Raw genomic sequence first — 20,132 nt, forward strand, 5'->3', positions numbered from 1 at the left:
GAGCGGGTGGGCACCGAGAAGCTGGCAGCGCGTCCTCCTCCCCCCCACTCTTCCCTAATTTAGCAGCGCTTCCGGCCGCGTGACATCATCCCCCGCACCTCGGTGACGTGAGCGGCGGGTGACGTGGGTGCGGAGGGGAACGCGGTGACGTGGCTATTTAAAGGTCCTCCGAGGGGAGGATGGAGACACAGCGAGCGCGCCTGGTGTGGGAACTGCAAGAGGCTGCGGCGGCGGCGGCGGGGGCTGGGAGCTGCCGGAGGAGCAGACCGTGCAGCTGGCCAACCGGGGGCATATAAGGGAGGCTGAGGGGTAGGGCCCAGGGACCTCTCCTCGCGAGGGCCGGCTTAGCCTCTCCGCCCCGCTGGCATCTGCGGCGCCGGCAGCGTCGCCTCTCTTCTCCCCGGCGCTGCTGGCCCCGTCTCCTCCTCTCCCGGGGCTGGGTTAGCGGCTGGCCCTTCGCTGCTGCCGCTGCTCGAGCCTGCCTCCTCTGCTGCTAGTGGGAGGGGCCGAGAGACGCGCTCTCCCCCCTCCCTTCCCCCCACTTCACTCCTCCTCCTCCTCCTCCCGCATCCTGCCTGCCGTTCTCCCTCCCTCCTCCTTCTCCTCCTCCTTTTCCCAGGCAGTATCCAGCGGTGGGGGAAGCAGCCTCTCCGCCTGCTTGCCCCGGAGCCCGGCAGCGGAGGAGGAGGCGGCAGCAGCAGCAGCAGCAAGAGCAACAGCGAGCAGGGCCGGTCGGGGTTGGAGCGGCTCTTCGGAGCGCGGGAGAGCGAGGAGAGATCGAGGCGGGGGCGGGTGAGGATGGAGGTGTGAGGCATAGGAGGAGAGGGACTGGCCAGGCGTGTGAACTGGCTCCCCAGGTTGCAAGCTTGCCAGCGAGCACCCCAGAGCCCCATTTCCCCGGCCCCCGCGGGTGGGCAGAACCGATTACATCCTCTGAGGGGCCCGTGCAGCCAATTGGTACTAATATCTCCTCCCCTCTGTCCCCCACCATCCCTCCCTCCCTCTCTGCTGCCTCCAGTCCGCACCGTACTGCTGGGGGCTCGGTGCAGGGGAGAAAGCGTGGGGGGCTCGGCTCTTTCTGATTCATTCATTCTCTGCTGGCTAGGCAGTTCGAAGTATCTGGCATTAAAAGGGGGATAGAAGGAAAGAGAAAGAGAGAGAATATATATATTATCTTTTTATTATTATTTTTTTAAAGCAGTGAATGAAGGGACCAGCGAAGGCAAAGCTCCATTGTGTTTAGTCGAATAAGGAAAAGGGGTTAGAGGGAGGTGAGATTTTGGGGCCCTCCCCCCTTCCCTTATCTCTCAGCCTCCCGGGAGATGTACTGCTGCTCTCCCCTCTTGCTGCCAGCCTTGAAATGGCTTCATTTATTCTCTTCTGGAGAATGAATCGATCCTCCCTAGCCTTCTCTTCCTGTTCCCCACCTCCTCTATGCTCAGAATCCTAGAGGAGGGGGAGGGAAAAGATTTCGCCTCCGTGGAGTATCCTGCACGTTTGGGAGCTGTTAGGTTTGCGCTTTGAGATTTTTCTATTAAAAAAATATATATATATTTTCTATTTACAAGGGGACAGAAACAGTTGCATTTCATCCCCATTTTAGGATTTTGATTGCCATTTTTTACAAATTTTAAAATTGCATGCCCCGTTGTGTCGCGCTCCCCACCCGGTAGACCTGCAGGGGTGCCAGGGAGATTTGAACGCACCGCCCGCTCTCCCTGCAGCTCGGAAAAAGAACACGAGCATCCTTCTCGCTCTTGGCGCGGGGACTGCATCCTTGTGCAAAAGGACATGCGAGCAGCGACCGCCGAACTCCTTTCTTATAGGACTCCATGAATCTGGATTGTGCATCGACCCACGCGGACTCACGCTGTGGAATGAGAATTGGCCTCTGCTGTTCCCCAGCGCGGCATTTTAACTCTCACAAGCAGATGCCACCTCCCTTGCTTTGAACATTCTGAGATCTCCACGCGAGAGATTCATTTACCTGAGGAAACGAGCCGAATTGTCTCGGCATCCTTGAAATACCTCCAGACACGCGCGGATCACGTGGGGAACCAACAGCAGAAAAGCCACTGAAAAGACTCCTTAGGAAATTCTTCTGTAGAGCAACTTAGGTGGAAGTTTTCACTGGGCAAAATGGGGTAAGGATTTTGCATTGATTGGGGCTTTTGAGTTTTCTGAGGGGAAATTAAGGATGGGGGGGGGGGAGGAAGGAGAATGTTGGATGGAACCTTTAGGATGGGTGTGTTTTAAACAAAAGACTTCTCTATCTTTGGCTAAAGTCGTTACTGCCTGTGCCAGAACTAAGCTTTAAGGGACCTCTTATTTTAAAGGTGTTTTAAGTAATAAGAAGTTGTCTTTGAATGCAATCAGAATTTTGAGTGTTGGTGTTCCACCAGAAAAAAAAAAATTCTTTTTAAGAGTTCTAAAATCTTTCAAATCCATAATTATAGAATTTCACAGGAGATTCCTTTATCCTCCTTCTTCCCCCACCCAAAAAATAGAAGAGGGGGAAGATTGAATGAATTCTCCACTGTTTTTCCACTTTGTAAACCTTAGTTCTAGTAGTAGAATTAAAATAACAACAACAATAATTAATGTTTTTATAATGTTTAAGGTGTGCAAAACAGTTTACATAATTTATTTTAACTGGCCATTGGCACAGTCCTGTAAATTAACTATACAGCTTGTTCTTAATCCCATTTTATGCATGAGGAAGTGACATGTATGCTCTGCTAATGGTAATCGGAGATAGGATTTGAACTCTTGTATTTCCTGACTACTCTCTTCTTTCCACTACAGCATGATATCTTAGGGCTGTTGGAGAATAATAAAGGCATTTATTTTGAAATTAAATGTATCCCCAGTATAAACTGCTTTTCTGTTGTACAAGAGTGTACAGACTTCTCTGTTTTAGGTTCAGAAGCCTAGAAGCTGAATTGTAAAGAATTAACTTGTCCCTTGGAGATTAAAATGAGAATCACAACCAAATATGGGTTTCCCGTGCTTCGGGAGAGTTTCTCTTGATCAAGAATATCTTTTATTTTGCAGCTTCATTTAACTGCTTTAGTTGGAATTCAAAAGCCTTCAAATCTTTCCCCTTATGTTTAATAGGGAACTACCCAGCCCTTGCCCACATTCCTCTAAATAATAGAACTTTTAAAAATGTAGATGATATTTCCTAATTTTAAATCATCATATCAGGGTGAAGGAATACTTTATATAAAGTTAAGCATATTTTTTGCATAATTTCAGAAACATGATTGAAAATACTGCTAGTTTTATAGTGTGGGAACTGACTAATGTATGTATACTATTAGTTATTGAACCTTCTTTATATAAAAGTGCTTTAGAATAACTTGTCAAACATATAACATGACTCTTTGATTGTGTTTGGTGTTAATTATTGTATAGGCCTGAACTTTCTGTTATAATTTGTTCAAACATAATTTTATAGATTTAGAGCTGGAAGGGTTACTTTTAAAGGTCACCTAGTCAAACTCATTGATTTTACAGGTGAGGATTTGGCCAAGGTCACTGAAGTTGTAGATGTATTTTGAGCTCAATTCTTTGACTTCAAGTTTTGGTGCTGCCTTAATAGAATTTGTATATATATACATACTTATATACATATAAAGAATATTTATACATAAGGATATATATGTATTTATGTATCCTTTAGTGTAAGGGATTTAGCAGAAGACTTTTAGAACTTGTTCTATCAATGTGGTTTGCATCTTGTAAAAACATGTGTTTTTTTTAAACTACATATTCATCTTTAAGGAAAAATTTCAGGTCCTACTTTTTAAGAACTAGAATTTTTTTTAAACAGCTTTCTGTTGGGTTCAATGACTTTCTCATTCATTGGGAAACAGTAATGACTTAAAACTTTTATTTACACATGTAATAGGGAAAATATCTATTTATGTGATAGTAGAAGGCCTTAATGGAAAAAGCAAGTAGATTGGGACTCTTGAGAATTCTCTCTCTCTAAGAAGTCCTAGTTCTTATTACCTAGATGACCTTGGGCAATCAGTTTAACCATTTTAATCTTTCTGGACTTCAGTTTCTTAATGAATAGAGGCTCTCTAATATCCTTTTCACCTATAATTACTTTCTTCTGATTTTTCCTTTTCCTCCCCTTAGCCCAACTCCAATACAATTTATATTATTCTTAGTGAGATTTTTTCAAGTATATTTCCTTTGGAAAGAGAGAGAGATTTTCTCCAAAATCTCATTTTCTATCACTTTAACAACAGTAACTGAGAAGTAATTACAACTTAAAGTATTTCTGAAAGTGAACTGATTTAATGTTAGGTTACTAATATTCCACATTCTTGAAAATAAAGCTTAAAAATGGCTTCCTTCAAATAGCTTCAGATTTTCTTTTCTGATTGAAGCATGCTGGAGGACAAATGGAGTGGCAGCTTCTCTCTTGAGAACTGCATTCTCACATTAAATCAAGCAGTATGAGTACACTAAGAAAAGTCAGTTTGCCACCTTTCTACTGAATTCTGATTTTTTTTAAACAGGTAAAAATCTAGTATCAAGTCTCCAAATATCAGGACATGATATATAATAACATAATATTAAGTTTGATTGTGATTGATTTTTATTTGACAAATTCTGTATTGCTACTTTTTGTTTTCACATCATTCTGAATTCCATATATATCTTACCCAGAGAGCCATTCCATAATGACTAATAAAAAGAAGACAAGGAAAACTAGCAAAACTAACCAACATATCAACTGAGTGACATTATAGGTAATGTTCTACACCTAGTGTCTCACATTTGCCAAAAATAAAATAGAGAGACAGATGCATTCTCATATTTTGGAGGGAGGGGAGACAGCCTCCAGTTTACTCAGCGGTCAGTTTAGGTTTTGTTTTTTTCTTTTTGTTTACATTCTCAGCTTCATTTAAAATGTGTTAATATGCTAAGTCAGATTAATTCAAAGGAGGGTGACACCTTGCAAGATATGATCTTTAGACTTGAAAGAAGATAAAAGAACAGTTTGAAATGTTTGCAGGAAAGCTTGTTTCACTGACTTAGACATTCATTTCTATTTTGGGTTAGTCACTTCATACTCTGGACCAAAGTTATTTCCCTTATAGGTGACTAGCTTGGATCAGATCAGAGTATCTCTTTAACTCTCAAGTCTTGTATTGCTAGAATATCTAAATTCTTATATGTAGGTAGGTATAAATTAGAGAATGAAAGTAATAGATCATGCTCAAAGTTATGCATCTTAAATTTAATGATTTGCAGTTTTTTGAATCCATGCAAAAATGATCTTTTGATGTTGTAACCTATATTTTCTAATATAACTATAATCTTCATTAGAATTAGGAAGGTGATGTGTGTGTGTGTGAGTGAAAACAAACTTGGCAAAAGAAAAAAGGAAGTAGAATTTGGAGGAGGGAGGAACACAGAAAGGGGAAAAGGAAAAAAAGGAAAAAATGGGTGTAATCACTTATTTTTCACTTGGCTTCTGCAGAAAATTTTAATTCCTTTAAGATAGTAGGAAATAAAAAAACAAATTAGCTGGAACATTTAGATGATATGTGCATTGTTGTTAGCTTTTATTGTTGTGGGTACACTGAAAATAGTATTTTTTTTTTCTTTTGTGAGGCAGTTGGCGTTAAGTGACTTGCCCAGGGACATACAGCTAGGAAGTGTTAAGTGTCTGAGGCTGGACTTGAGCTCATGTCCTTGAAAGTATTAATTTGTAAAATATTTATGTGCTGTGTTTTACATAAAAAGAAAAATGTAAAGGTTTCTCTTAGGGCTTTCAAAGCATTATCTTCACCAAAGGGAATTCAGGAGTCATACAATGTACAACAATTATCCACAAAGTAAGATGTAAGTATACCGATTTACACAGAAATTGTTTTTTCCCAGTAAGAGACTACAGATAGCTATAGTTACTTAATTTTTAAAAAATTATTATTTGTTTCATATACAAGTTTTTAGTTACGTAGGACATGTTTGGGGAGAATTTGTTTCCTTCAATATGGAATGAAGATTTTCACATGACAAAATGACTGTCTCAACAGATGAATGTCATGGTGAATGATGACAAGGCTTAGATCTCTATTAGGCTGTATTAGAGAAATTCATTCTTGTTACCACAGGATTATTGCCATTCTAAATTCTGTTTACTTTCTCATTTTCATTCGCTTTTCCTGGGATGGACCCCTGAGAGTCCCTTCAGTGTGAAAACTATGCCAAGGTTTACATCAGGAAAATTTTACCTATTTTTGTTTTAAGCTTTTGGTTGCTGGTTTCTTGTTTTCACTTGGGAGGGCAGTTGACAAGAACCCATGGCCCCTGGGACAGTAGCTTCTCTGATTTACCAAAGTTTAAATCCAACTCTACAAAATTCATGGCTTCATACAAAAAAAGCAAGAGGACCAGGAAGCTCACTTAAAGGAATTCTTTGGACTTTCATGTAACTGAACCAAAATTTAGAACAGAATGTTATCAAGAATGAGAAATTTCACTTAAAAAATTCCACCAAAGTGAATGTTTCCTTGAAAATCATCCAAGTATGCTCATTTTTTTTTACAAAGGAGGATTTTTTCTTCATTCCTTCTTTCCTTCCTTCCTTCCTTCCTTTTCTTTTTTTTCCTTTTTTTTTCTTCTTTCCTTTTCATTTTGTTTCTTTCTTTAGACTACTTGTGTTTTTATCTATCACCATGTATATTAATAATCAACCCTTGATTATTGAGGCTCATGATGTGCATAGAGCTACATGGAGCTAAATCACCATTTGGTTAGATTGTGACATTGGGTGTTCTTTTAATCATACTTCCATTTTGGATTTGTATGAGTTATAAATTCACTTTCTAAGCTAATAATGAAGCTTTGAAGACTTGGCTGAAAAGTAGTTGGGCAGCAGTCAAGCACTTCCTTCCATATTCCTCCTGTTCATATCTTCTTTATCTTTCTTGCAACCCACTCTGATGCTGGAATAGATAAGCCTTTCTTCTGAAGATGCAAGTAACTGTACTTGGCTAAGCAAAGCTATTGTTTCTCAATTTTCCATTCTATTCTCTGCCTTTTCTTCCCCCCAAAAGAAAAAATAAGGGAAAAAAATAACCAATGAGTTTTACATTTACATCTTTATAAAGGCTTCCCCTGCTGGGATATGTAGAGTAAGTATAAGAATGATCTGCAATGTCAACAAAGCAAGTAATTAAGCAGACAGCCATAGATAATCTGACTGTCAAATTTGGAAACGAGATTTTTATAGCCTGAGCAACATGAACAGAGATAGCATGGTTTAGTGGATAACGGGCTGCTGGCTCCAGAGCCAGACAGTCTAAACCTTTTTTTGTGCTGTTCTTTTCCTCTGACTTTAAATCTAGGTTGTTGTTTTTTTTTGTTTTTTTTTTTAAACTGTGCGTTTAATTCCCTTCTCCGTTCCTCATAATATCTACCTAGGATATGATTTGGTAAAATGTAGGCTATTCAAAAATACTGCCATTTATTTGGAAACAAGAGTTTTATGATTGAGGACGTGCTTTTCTTCCTGTTGACAACACATCTATAAACTCTCAGAAAGACCTGGAATCCAAGTATATTGCTATTTGGTAAGATCCTTTTAAAAGTAGCCTTTTCCCAACAAGCCCTAGTTACCTTCTTTGAAGAGCATGTCTCATTTTCCTTTCCTTTTCTGTCACTTGCCCCAGCTCTCACACATACTGATTGTGTGAGTTAATCATTTAATCTCTGTGTCACAGGCTGTTCTCTAAAACTGTTATTCAAATTGTTGTTGTTGAATCATTTCAATCATATCCAACTCTGTGACCCCGTTTTGGAAGTTTTCTTGGCAGAAGTATTAAGAGTGGTTTGCCATTTTCCTTCTACCCATTTTATAAAGGAGGAATTTTAAGACCAACAGGGATAAGCGATTTGTTTAGGGTGTTAGAGCTAGTAAGTATCTGAGATCAAGTTTGAATTCAGGTCTTCCTGACTCCAGACCTGGCACACTATCCATTGAACCACTTTGCTGCATATACAAAATTGTATCAGTGGAAGAAATTTCTACACTGATTATTTTTTAAAATGGTAAAGTATAATTCAAGCCCCAAAAAATAGCAGTATGGATTTTTGTAGCATAGATATTTCAGAATGAACTGTTTCACATCATTTATTGAAGACTTTTATGTCTAAGGTGCAGGGGCTAGAGGAGATACCAAGTCTGAGCTTAATAGTGACTGGGAAGGAATCTTTTTTTATTATTTTGAAATATTGTTAATTTTGAATTGTATAGGCAATGAATTATAGCTTAGTTTTTAGTATCTTCTTTCAGAGTGATCTATAACTTATACCTTAACGTTCTCAAGGAGTTAGTTTCTCCTGCCACCCTTCCCAATAATTTACTACCTACTGGGAAGATCAGATTCTTCCAGTGCCTCTCTTCTCTCACAGATATAACCTGCTCCATGAATACTGTATGACTAGAGCTAATCTTTCATTCTCCTTTTCCATTGTGTGAATTTTACCCATTGTTTTCTGGTAGTGATGCTAGCAAGACTTGGGAATAGAAATGGTTCTTCCTTTCCCCATTTCCTTAAAAGGTAGAATGCAGGATTTCCTTCAGTGCTTTTTTGCCTACCTAGAGGTAGTTTTAAGAAACAGAGACTATCTAAAATATTGCTTCTTTCATATCTCCTGTCCCTCTCTTAGTTCCTCTTTGCCAAAATAACTTATTCTTTTAGTTATACTTCTAACAAAAAGGGATAAGGGAGGACAAACTGGGGAAAGGAAGAGACACTTGTGAAGACTGCCACCCAAATAAGGCATTCCTGTGTCCTATGCCTAAAAGTAAAACATAAACTACACAGGGCAGCCAATGATGTTGTATTAGCTTAGTGTTGTAACTTGGCTTATATGATGGAAGCTTCTCTAAAATCAAAAGATCAGGATTTCATTGATGTAGATACTTATTCCCCAGAATGAGAACATGGCTATCTCTTCCTCAAAGAATTATTATTATGAAGATCAAAAAAGATAACACTACCATTCTTAGCTCATAGACTGTGCAAAAATATGTTGCAGGCTGGATTTGCTCCTTACCTAAAGTTTGTCTGCCCCTGTTCAATTTTATTGAGGGCTGTTTTGTTTTGTGGTGTTTTTGCAGGATGATACTTTATTTTGTTTAGTTAAGTTATTGGTTGTAGATCTTTACTACTACCTTTCAGAATATTTCAATCCATGTTCTTTGCTTCTTTTAAGTGATAGCTAATAAGTTTTGAGCAATGCTGATTATGGTTTCTTAATATTTGAATTTTTTTCTTTTTGCATACTTGGGACTATTTTTTTTTCTTTTGTCTAAGAAGTTCTGAATTTTGGCAATAACATCCTTGAAAATTTTCATGTTGGGTTTCTTGTATCTCAACTTAGACTTTTATCCTGTGGAGGTCTTTTTAAATCTTGGCTTTATGATTTAGAAATTTGATAAGCCTGCCATCTTTGACTCTTGTCATTGGTGAAGATTTTAAACTTCATTGGCCCAAGAACACATTCTCCACTCCACTCCACAGTACTCCACTGGAGATGTCCTTTCAAATTGACCTTGAACCATTAATGACCACTACTTGGTTCCAGTTCAACCAATTTTAAATAACTAATAATACTATCATTGAGTTCATATCTCTCTTCCACAGGAGTAGTATAAAAGGGTCTGTTAAAATTTTGCTAAAAGTTAGGTATATACAATATCCATCCACTTCAAGATAGCTTATTCAGAAATGAAGTGATGTTTTAGTTGAATAAAATGTGTGTATATTTCTTTTCTATATTATATATCTGCTATTTCACAGTCTGTCATCTAATCTATTTTATGGCCCATGACTTGCACAGCAGAGTGCTTCTGTGATTTATATCATTCATTAGATTTGTGGAAATGAACAAGATGTTTAAAATGCTCAGAAAGATTTCCATTTACTCCACAGAACTTCTTTTGTTTACTTCAGAGTCTCAGGATACTTCAGGTTTTAGTGATATTCTTACTCATTTTTAAAGGCTGCCTTCTGTAGTAACAGGTAGTCAGTACTATATAAGCACATTTTAACTCTTCAAGAGTTGACATAGTTAAAGTTTTACTAACGAGTTATGTAAACATAGTGCTCATTAAGATATTTTAATCAATCACCAGGCATTTATTAAATACCAGATCATGTCCCATGCATTGTACTAAATGCTGGAAATACAAAGACAACACTGAAATAGTCCCTGCTCTCAAGGAATTGAATAATCTAATAGGGGAGACTTATATATATGTGCATGCATATGTGTACATATTATATACATACATATATAATCATATACATAACATACAAAGTCATTTTGGAAGATAATTTTGTTAACAGCGAGAGGGATCAAGCATCATTCAGAAAGTAAAGCTTGAGCCGTCTTTTAGGAAACCAGGGATTTCAGAAGGTGGAGATAGGAAGGAAATATATTCCAAGAATGAGGAGACAGAGCAAAGGATAGATAGGAATAGAAGTGTCCTGTCATTTTCTGTGGGTATACATACACACATGTATGCATGTGTATATACACATCTGCACAGTGCTTGTATACTATGTATCATACTTTTATAGTGCATACACTTGTATGTATGTGTGCATATATCTACATGTGTGTGTACACATTTGGTTGTATAACAGAAAGTAGAGTAATAAGGTTAAATTTAAAATTGTGGAGAAAGGAATACTGTGGAAGAAGACTGGAAAAATAGACAACAAAGAGACTTAAATGCCAAATGAGTTTACATTTGCTCCTGGAACTAATAGAAAGCTATTGAAGTTCATGAAATAGGGGAATTAACATGGTCAGACTAACACTTTAGGAAAATTACTTTTATAGTTGGCTGGAAGATGAATTGGAAAGGAGGGAGACATATCAGGTATACCAGTTAGAAAACTATTGTAGTAGTCCAGGCAAGAGGTCATGAGAGCCTGAACCAAGATCACAGCTATATATATGAGTGGGGAAAAGGGGATGGAAGGGAATGATGTGATAAAAGAAAGGGTGAATTTTTAAACTGCCTGAATATGTTAGGTAAAAGGGAAGACTTGAAGATGAGATTATGAACATAGGTGACTGGGAGAATGGTGTGGTCATAAACAGTGAATGATAGGGAAGTTCTGAAGAGTGGATTTCAGGGAAAAGATGAGCTCCGTTTCAGACACGTTGTTTTGAGATGCTTATGGATATCTAATTGGAAATATTCAATAGGTAGTTGATAATATGGGAGTGGAGCTCAAGGGAAAAAAAGTGTATAGATTTACAGATATTGGAGTCATCTTCAGAGATATGGCTGAACCCTTGGGAGTTCATGAGCTTATCAAGTTATTATATAGAGAGAAGAGAAAACATCTGAGGACAGTCTTAGGCTATACCTGCAGTTAGTGGATATGAAGTGGATGGTGAATGAACAAGGGATATTGAGAAGGGGGAAGAACCTGTAAAAACTTGTGTCCTACCAACCCAGGAAAGAGAGTTTATTAGAGAGAAACTGAGAGCAATGAAGCTTGTTACAATTATTCAATTTGGCAATGAAGAGATCATTAGTAGCTTTGGAGAGAACAGTTTTATGTGAATGATGAATGGTGAATTTAAATGATGGAGAACAGATTATAAAGGGTTAAGTGGAAATGGAAGATAAGAGAGCTCTCTTGACTGTATTTAAAAGGAATGGAAAGTTGTGAAAGTTTTTTTTAAAGATAAGAGAAAGAGCTTTTGTGGGCTTTGTTTTGAAGAAAGGCTACTTCATAAGTGACCTGAGGGACTAAGGAAATAGTGGGAATTATGTAAAGCAGTTGTGAAATAAGGGAATAGAAGGAAGCTCTTAATAAAGAGCCTCTATTGTTGTTGTTGAATATGAAATAAGGTGTCCAGCTGAGAGTGGATGGGAAGGAAGTGCTGCAGGGAGGTTGAAGAGAGAAGAAAATATTTGCAACAGTTGTAGAGAATGAGATAGAGAATCTGTGGGGAGTAAAATAATTGCCTTGCTTCAGTGAGGGCTTAGCTGAGTGTAGACAACAAATTTGTAGAGGACCCAGTCTCCATGGTTTCATGACTTCCATCATTGATTGGAAGCATCTCAGTTGGATTGGAGGCAAATGGAGAGAGTAACCTAGGATTGGATTTTAGCAACAGGATGAGTGACCAAAGAATTTGAAAGTAGAAGTTGGCTTTGTGGTTGATCTTCATCCTTCATTTTTGGAGAGAACCTAAGACATCACCCATGCAGTTGTGAGTAATGGCAAGGTCAACAGTGTAGTTTAAGTGTGTAGGTTAGGTAGAGTGGAAAAGGAGGTTGTATGAGTGAGCCAACTGAAATGGGAAATACTTGTATTTGAGGCATAAATCTGTGGGCTCAAGTCACTTAGTGTAAAAGAATGAATTGGAATAGAGAGGAAGAATATCAGCCAGGAACTGAATTCATTGAAAAGGGAAAGAAAAAATTCTAGGGTTCCATAGATAATAACGATCAGGTTCTGTAATGGTGAGAAAATGGGACAGAGTAAACCTTAAAAGGAGGCCATTGCTATATGGTAGTAGTAGAGGGAGAAGTTATTGAAGTGACTGGAGAGCAAAATATTGTAGGGTGAGGAGTGATGGTGATTTAGTGCTCTAGGGGCTCCAAGATGAGCAAGATTGAAATGGTTACCCTAGTTGTCTTCCCTCCCAGGTCAGAATCAATCTTTCTCTTGTTCTGGATCCTCCCTCCCCCAACACAAACAGAACAACATCTTTTGCCTCCCTCACAACTATGCTGGATCCTAGACTTGATCCTCAGTGAAAAGGATGGCTAATGACTTAAGACTAAGTATAAACTCTAGAGCTGGAACTAAATTGGCTCAGTTATGGACAGGAATATTCCTTTTGGGAGGATTTTTTGGTAATTTTTTCAGAACCAGGGAAAGAGCTTCTTATTTTCCTGGGTCATTGTGCAGCCTAGTTCAATCAAATGGAGAAGATGGAGAAGCAGATGTTGGTATCTTGGGGCACACTACTGTCAGATTCATCTTTTCTACTGCACAGACCTGTTCACATCATTTATCTGCTCAAAAGGTATTAGCCATTCCCTATTGGCTACTGAATCAGGTCTGTCTCCTTTGTTTAAAGCGCAAGGCTCTCTATCATTTGATACCAACTGTCTTTCAAGCTTTCTCTTTCACTTCTTCTCTATGTCCCTTTCCACTCAATACACTAGCCAAAATGGATTTTTCAATGTTTCTGAATATAGGCTCATAGGTTTAGAGGTGGATGGAACCTCGGAAGTTATGTGGTCCAACTTTTCACACATACCACCCCATTTTATGGGGTGACCAAAACCAAGGAAGGAGCTTAAGTGATTTGTTCAAGCCTCAGACTTGACTTCATTTTTCCTTACACTTTACCCCTCCCAAACCTATTCTTTGTCTTCATTACCTATAGTCTCTCTATCTTTCAGTCCTTTGCTTTTTCTGTTGTGCTGGATATTTTCTTTACACCATTCCTCTTGGATGGAATGTCCAGCTGTCCTGGACTGCCCATTTCTTCTTCCCCCTTACCAAATCTCTACCTCTTGAAATTCTCATTGGCCTTTAAGAATGAGTTCCAATAGTCACTTCCTCTTGCAACTTTCTCAGTTCCTGTAGCTCTTAAAAATTTGTTGACATGAAAGGGCATTTTTTAATAAGATAGCTGAACTGCTCTGCCTTTTCTTTTGTGATTTTTGGTTAAATTTTATTTCCAGTTAAGAATTTTTTCTCTTCCTTCCCTTCCCTATTGGAAAAAAAGAAAAACAGTATCCCTATAAACATATATTTATATATCTACATATATATATATCTACGAATATATATATTACACACACACACATATAATTAAGCAACATAGATTCTATCATTTATATAGAATGTTTCACATTCTGCATTTAGACTCCATTGCCTCTTTATCAGGAGGATGAGTAACATTCCTTATTATCAATCTTTTAGATCATTTTGTTATTTTGGTTCTCAACTTCTTTATATTTAGAAGCTTTTCTAAATATATAATGCTTCCTCAGACTTGAAAGACATGATTTTTTTTTTTTTTTTGAGAAAACTAGGCTTTTGGAAGAAGGCATAGTCATTATATACTTTTTAGATATGTTGAAATTGTGCTATAAGATCTAAAAGTATTGGGGCAAATTAAAACAGTCTCAACAAATTTGATTGAATGTAGGAGCTAGTAATCAAATTTTAAAGTCAGTTGAATTTTTCATCATTGAAGGAGAGAGACAGAGACAGGGCGAGACACGAAGAGAGAAAAGGTGGGGGGACAAAGGGAGAGGGGAAGAGAGAGAGATAGAGAAAGAGAGCAGAAAAAACAGAATGAAGAATACCTTACCTCCATCTGCCCCTTACCTTGTAACTTTGCAGAAATCACCCTCTGAATTTTCTTGTCTGTAGAGCAATATGATTAGACGACTTCTGAGGGGGACAACTAAATCTATGCTTCTTGCTTGTGGTGTACTGAGTATGAATGAAGACATACAGATAATAAGATAAAAATGTACTTATGATATCAAACATTGTTTATTAAGAAATTTACATATTAAAATCAATTGATCAGTATATCTGAACATATATGAAATATGTAGCAAACTGTGGCAGGTATACAGGCAATGCTTCAGTGCCCAAAATGACAATGCCAGATTAATGGACTTCGATTTGTTCTCTATCATGTTCAGTCCTGGCTCTTTGTACCATTGCTCTTCTGATAGTTCAGGTTTCTGAAACTCGGGTAAGCTTGGTATTTAGCTCTAGCACTGACCCCTCTGCCTTCTTATTCTGAGACTCCACAGATCTAGAATTTTAAGTGAGCCTAGAAGTCATTTAGTCTCACACTTTCCTGGGATATAAGAATAGAAAAAGACTTGGGATTCATTCATTATGCCATAATGATAAACCCTCAAAAGATTGGGGCAGTAAAACTAGAGCTACTCACGTAACATAGGAAATTATCTGGTTTAAGAAACAGGAGATATAAGGCAAAGTAGAAGTGTGGGTCCACACTGGGTACAGCTCAAGTACATTTTTTGTGGAGACTGGCTGACTCTACTAATATTGCTGTCTAAGCCTTTGTCAGTCCTCATCCCCTTATTTCTGCTGTTTTTGATAATGACATCCTATGGACTTGGTTCTTTTCAACAATGAGGTGATTCAAAGCAATTCCAATAGACTTGTGTTGGAAAGTGCCATCTGCCTCCAGAGAGAGGACTATGGAGACTGAATGTGAATCAAAACATAGTATTTTCACCTTTTGTTGTTATTTTTCTTCCTCATTTTTTTTCCCCTTTTGATCTGATTTTTCTTGTGCAGCATGACAAATGTGGAAATATATTTAGTTGAACTGAACATGTTTAACCTGTATTGGATTGCTTGCTCTCTAGGGGAGGAAGGGGAAAAAAAATTGATACACAAGGTTTTGCAAAGGTGCATGTTGAAAACTACCTTTGCGTGTATTTGGAAAAATAAGAAGGTATTATTATTATTATTTTTGCTGAGGTAATTGGGGTTAAATGACTTGCCCAGGGTCACACAGCAAGGAAGTGTTAAGTGTCTGAGGTCAGATTTGAACTCAGGTCCTCCTGACTTCAGGGCTGGTGCTCTATCCACTGCACCACCTAGCTGCCCCGAAGGTATTATTTTTAAAAAAGAAAATGACATCTTCCTTCTTTCTATCCCCATTCCCCAATTCTGTCTTTCCTGGCTGTCAAGATGTTGCTGTTCCCTGATTTTCTTCCTACCTGCCTGACCACTGCTGCTAAGTCTCTTAAGCTGGCTTGTCATTATCTTCTGCCCCCCTCCACATATGTCTGTCTATCTTCAAAGCTCTGTTCTAGGTCTTATTGCTAGACTATATTATTACACATATGCTGTTGCTTGTCTGTCCAGTTGCTATCTCCAGCTGAACATGTCAAGGGAATATTAGCTTCTTGAGGGCAAAGGATACTTCCTTTTGGACTTTGTACCATTGGTACCTCATCTCTTCCATATTCTAAGCACTTCATATGAACTGAAATTAGACACTTTTCCATAGGAAATACTGCTACTCTGTCCTTTTATAGAATGCTTTCTATTTGAATAACCCTCTTAAAGTTAGTTTTCTTGCTTAATCCAAATTTTTATATCCTGTGTATAGTTTGTTTTTCCAATTAAGTTCTTCATAATGGTCCCTTGAAATTTTTTCATGAGGATGTACTATATTTGCATAGTAATGGAACTTGATTTAAAAGAGCTCAGAATAACCATGCGAGGAAGTCCAGTGACTTTAGTTCTTTAATGGAGTAGATAAGCAAAAGGTGATTTGTACTTTAAAAAATCCATTGTATATACCACAGGATCAACATACATATCTCTTGTGTATTGCTTGATATGTACTTGATCTTTTGTCTTTTTACTCCAGTTTAAGATGAGGTCATTTGGAGTAGACTCTTTTAAAAATCTTTCCAACTTTAACATTATAAAAATCTGTTTGTAAAAGAAGGTTATGTCTTCTTTGCCATCGGGCATTAATGAGTTGAACTATATACTGCATGTTTATCTTTAGAAGAAAGGTTCTGTCAACATTATTTTAGTGGTGGTATTACTACTCTGGTATTTTTGAACCTTGGTGTCATGCAGCATGCCATGATTAAAATTCATGTGCTCTGCTTAATCGCCTTGCCAACCTCAATGTATTTATCTGTCTTGTTTACTCAGTACAACTGAGGATGTGGACGTCAAGAATAGGAAAAATGCCAAGCTACCTTTTAATAGAATTTCATTCCTTTTCAGGTTTGGATCTAGACAGCATTTGTTTGTATTTTTCTTTCCTCATTCAGCTTCAATTCTCTAGAAGTTCATCTTTGATACTTGCTTATCCTCCTAATATTGTCATTGACAATTTTGGTTTTGTTCCTATGTGACCCCATCATACAAAATGTAACACATCAGTTTGCTAACATTACCATTACTTAATATTGCTACTGTCTGCAGATGTAAAATAAAAATTATGATCTCAACAAGGAGAATTAAGGAAATAAATATTTAAGTATTTCAAATGGTGCTGTGGTTTCATTAGATATGGGATGAGGAGTTATGTTATGGGTATATAGAGAGGATTGCCAACCCCCCAGATCTACTAGCAGGAGTAGTTTCAGTTTATCATGTGAACAAATGACCAAAAAAACACATGATTTGTATCAATGGGTTTTAGTCTCTAGCCACTGTTAGAATAGTTATTCATGCTGACAAATATTCATTAGATCGCAGCAGTTGAAAGGAAAAAAAAATTATTAGTTGCTTACTTGCTAAAGAGATGAAGAAATATAATTTTGTTTGTTTTCCAGGACTCTCATGAAATTTTGTGATGTGTACTTTTGTTTTCTCTGAATTTATGTTCCAAAAATGTAGTTTGTAATATTAGTCATGATTTTAGTTCTATTTATTGATGATGATAATAATTGCCATTTATATAGTACTTTAAGATTTTAAAAGTACCTTATGTAATCTTTATCTTTACATAATTATCACGTTTGATCCTCACAATAACCCTCCTAGGTAGATGCTATTACCTCCATCTTTATAGAACGAGGAAACAACTATGTTGTGATCCATACTGAGTTCCCACAGTCCTCTCTCTGGGTGTAGATGGCTCTCTTCATCACAGGATGATTGGAACTGACTTGAATCATCTTATTATTGGAAAGAGTCACATCCATCAGAATTGCTCATCGTATAATCTTGTTGCCGGGTACAATGATTTCTTGGTTTTGCTTATTTCACTTAGCATCAGTTCATGTAAGTCTCTCCAGGTCTTTCTGAAATCATTCTGTTCATTTCTTATAGAACAATAATATTCCATAACATGCACATACCATAATTTATTCAGCCATTCTCCAACTGATGGGCATCCATTCAGTTTCCAGTTTCTTGCCACTTCAAAAAGGGCTGCTACAAACATTTTTGCACATACAGGTCCCTTTCCCTTCTTTAAGATCTCTTTGGGATATAAGCCCAGTAGAGACACTGATGGATCAAAGGATATGCACAGTTTGATAACCCTTTGGGCATATTTCCAAATTGCTCTCCAGAATCGTTGGATCATTTCACAACTCCACCAGCAATGTATCAGTGTCCCAGTTTTCCCACATCCCCTTCAACATTTGTCATTATCTTATCCTGTCATCTTAGCCAATCTGACAGGTGTGTAGTGGTATCTCAGAGTTGTCTTAATTGATATTTCTCTGATCAATAGTGATTTAGAGCATCTTTTCATATGACTAGAAATGGTTTTAATTTCTTCATCTGAAAATTGACTGTTCTTATCCTTTGACCATTTATCAGTTGGAGAGTGGCTTGAATTCTTACAAATTTGAGTCAAATGAGACTTTTATCAGAACCTTTGAATATAAAACTGTTTTCCCATTTTATTGCTTTCCTTCTAATCTTGTCTGCATTAGTTTTGTTTGTACAAAAACTTTTTAACTTAATATAATCAAAATTATCTATTTTATGTTCAATAATGAATTTCAGTTCTTCTTTGGCCACAAATTCCTTATTTCTCCACAGATTTGAGAAGTAAACTATTCTATGTTCTAATTTGCTTAATGTCTAAATCATGAACCCATTTCGACCTTATATGGTGTTAGGTGAGCATTAAAAAGTCAGTGCTTTTAAAGTGATAGATACTTAGATTTGTGTTTTCATGTCAATGGGTGGCATTTCTTCTCCTGGTAATGGCTTTATCTTTAGTCCTTTCTTATCATGGATGTTTTTGTTTCTTTCTGCCAATCCTCCAAAGATGTTCTGCCCATAACACTTGGGGCTATCACTGAGTTCTTCTGAGATTCTGTATTATAGTGGTTTTCTTTCAGCTTGTCCTTTTTTTTTGATGTGCTTTCAAATGATTCTTGATATAATGGGGAAGGATGCTATGGACAAACCTGAATGAATCATACATAGTGTGTGTGTGTGTGTGTGTGTGTGTGTGTGTGTGTGTGTATACACACACACACAAATGAACAGGTGTCAAAACTTGCTAGAGTTATTGGAACTAAGAAAAATTAATCTGATAAAGTATCTTGGAGACAGTTATTTTATGAGTACTATATTGAAGAAGGAAAAATATAAGATTTTGTTTGTCTAGTTGGGAAAGGACATTATATATATAAAATGAAGGGGGGGAATCAGAATCTGAAAGGTGAAAGTAGGAGAGGGATTATGAGATGGAAACAGTAAACATATTTTGCTTGGAATGATTGGTGAATACAAGGTCAAAAATAATGGAAAATAAAGGATTTTTAGAGAAGGAGGTATATTAAAAACTTTATTAAAGCCCATAATGGATTGTTTTCATTTGATTCAGATGATAGTTTGGGAGTCTTTCTTGGTTTCTGAAAACAGGGATGCAATAAAAATTATGCTTTTGAGGAAGATACTATAGAAAGGGACTGGCAATAATGTAGGTTAGCACAAAGCTGTGGTAAAAGTCTAAGTTGGTGGCCAGTGGAGGGGTTGGCAGCTTTTAAAAATGCTGTGTCAAAGTTTTTACTTCCTCTCCTTTTTCTGGCATTTTAGGAGACATTGATTGCACATCAGATTTTGGTAGGAGGAGGGGAGATGCTGACTGTGTGTCAACTGTGGGGATGAGGTAACTAGAAGAAAATATGAAATTCTGGACCAGAGACTTGATGGAGAAGATGCTTTTTCCTATGCTGACTCATGTTTGATGATGGATCTTCTGAAGCTGGATTAAGGATGGGGGAAGAAAGGAGGAAGGAGGAAAGTATAGTGGCAGTAACTTGGTTGCACACCATTTTTGACACATGCCATAAGTTACTGATTTCTTCAAAATGGGAAAAGAAAGAATAACTTGAGCAACATTCTCAGAGAAAAATAACAGTATTTAATGAGATTTTGGATGTGGAGAAAAATGAATTAAAGGTGACTGAAAAGACTGAAATACTAGGAGGATAGGCAAGCCACAGAAAATAACAAAATTTGACAAGAAGAGAACAGTTTGGGGCAAGGAAAGAAAATAAGCTCCATTTTAGATTAGCACAGTATAATAAATATACATTTTTTTAAACTGAG

The 20,132-nt window shown here is 37.5% G+C and overlaps 1 protein-coding gene across 2 annotated transcripts in view; it reads left to right on the forward strand.

Moving 5' to 3' along the window:
• Positions 1–1,235: 1,235 nt before the first annotated feature.
• Positions 1,236–20,132, forward strand: part of HOMER1 (homer scaffold protein 1) — a 156,449-nt gene continuing 137,552 nt past the window's right edge. For both annotated transcript variants that reach the window (XM_031966081.1, XM_023495794.2), the window contains exon 1: positions 1,236–2,144. In XM_031966081.1, coding sequence (XP_031821941.1) covers positions 2,140–2,144 — 5 coding nt within the window. In that variant the 5' untranslated portion in view covers positions 1,236–2,139. The remainder of the gene's footprint in view (positions 2,145–20,132) is intronic.

This window comes from Sarcophilus harrisii, chromosome 1 (genome assembly GCF_902635505.1).
Source record: "Sarcophilus harrisii chromosome 1, mSarHar1.11, whole genome shotgun sequence".
Taxonomy (NCBI): domain Eukaryota; kingdom Metazoa; phylum Chordata; class Mammalia; order Dasyuromorphia; family Dasyuridae; genus Sarcophilus; species Sarcophilus harrisii.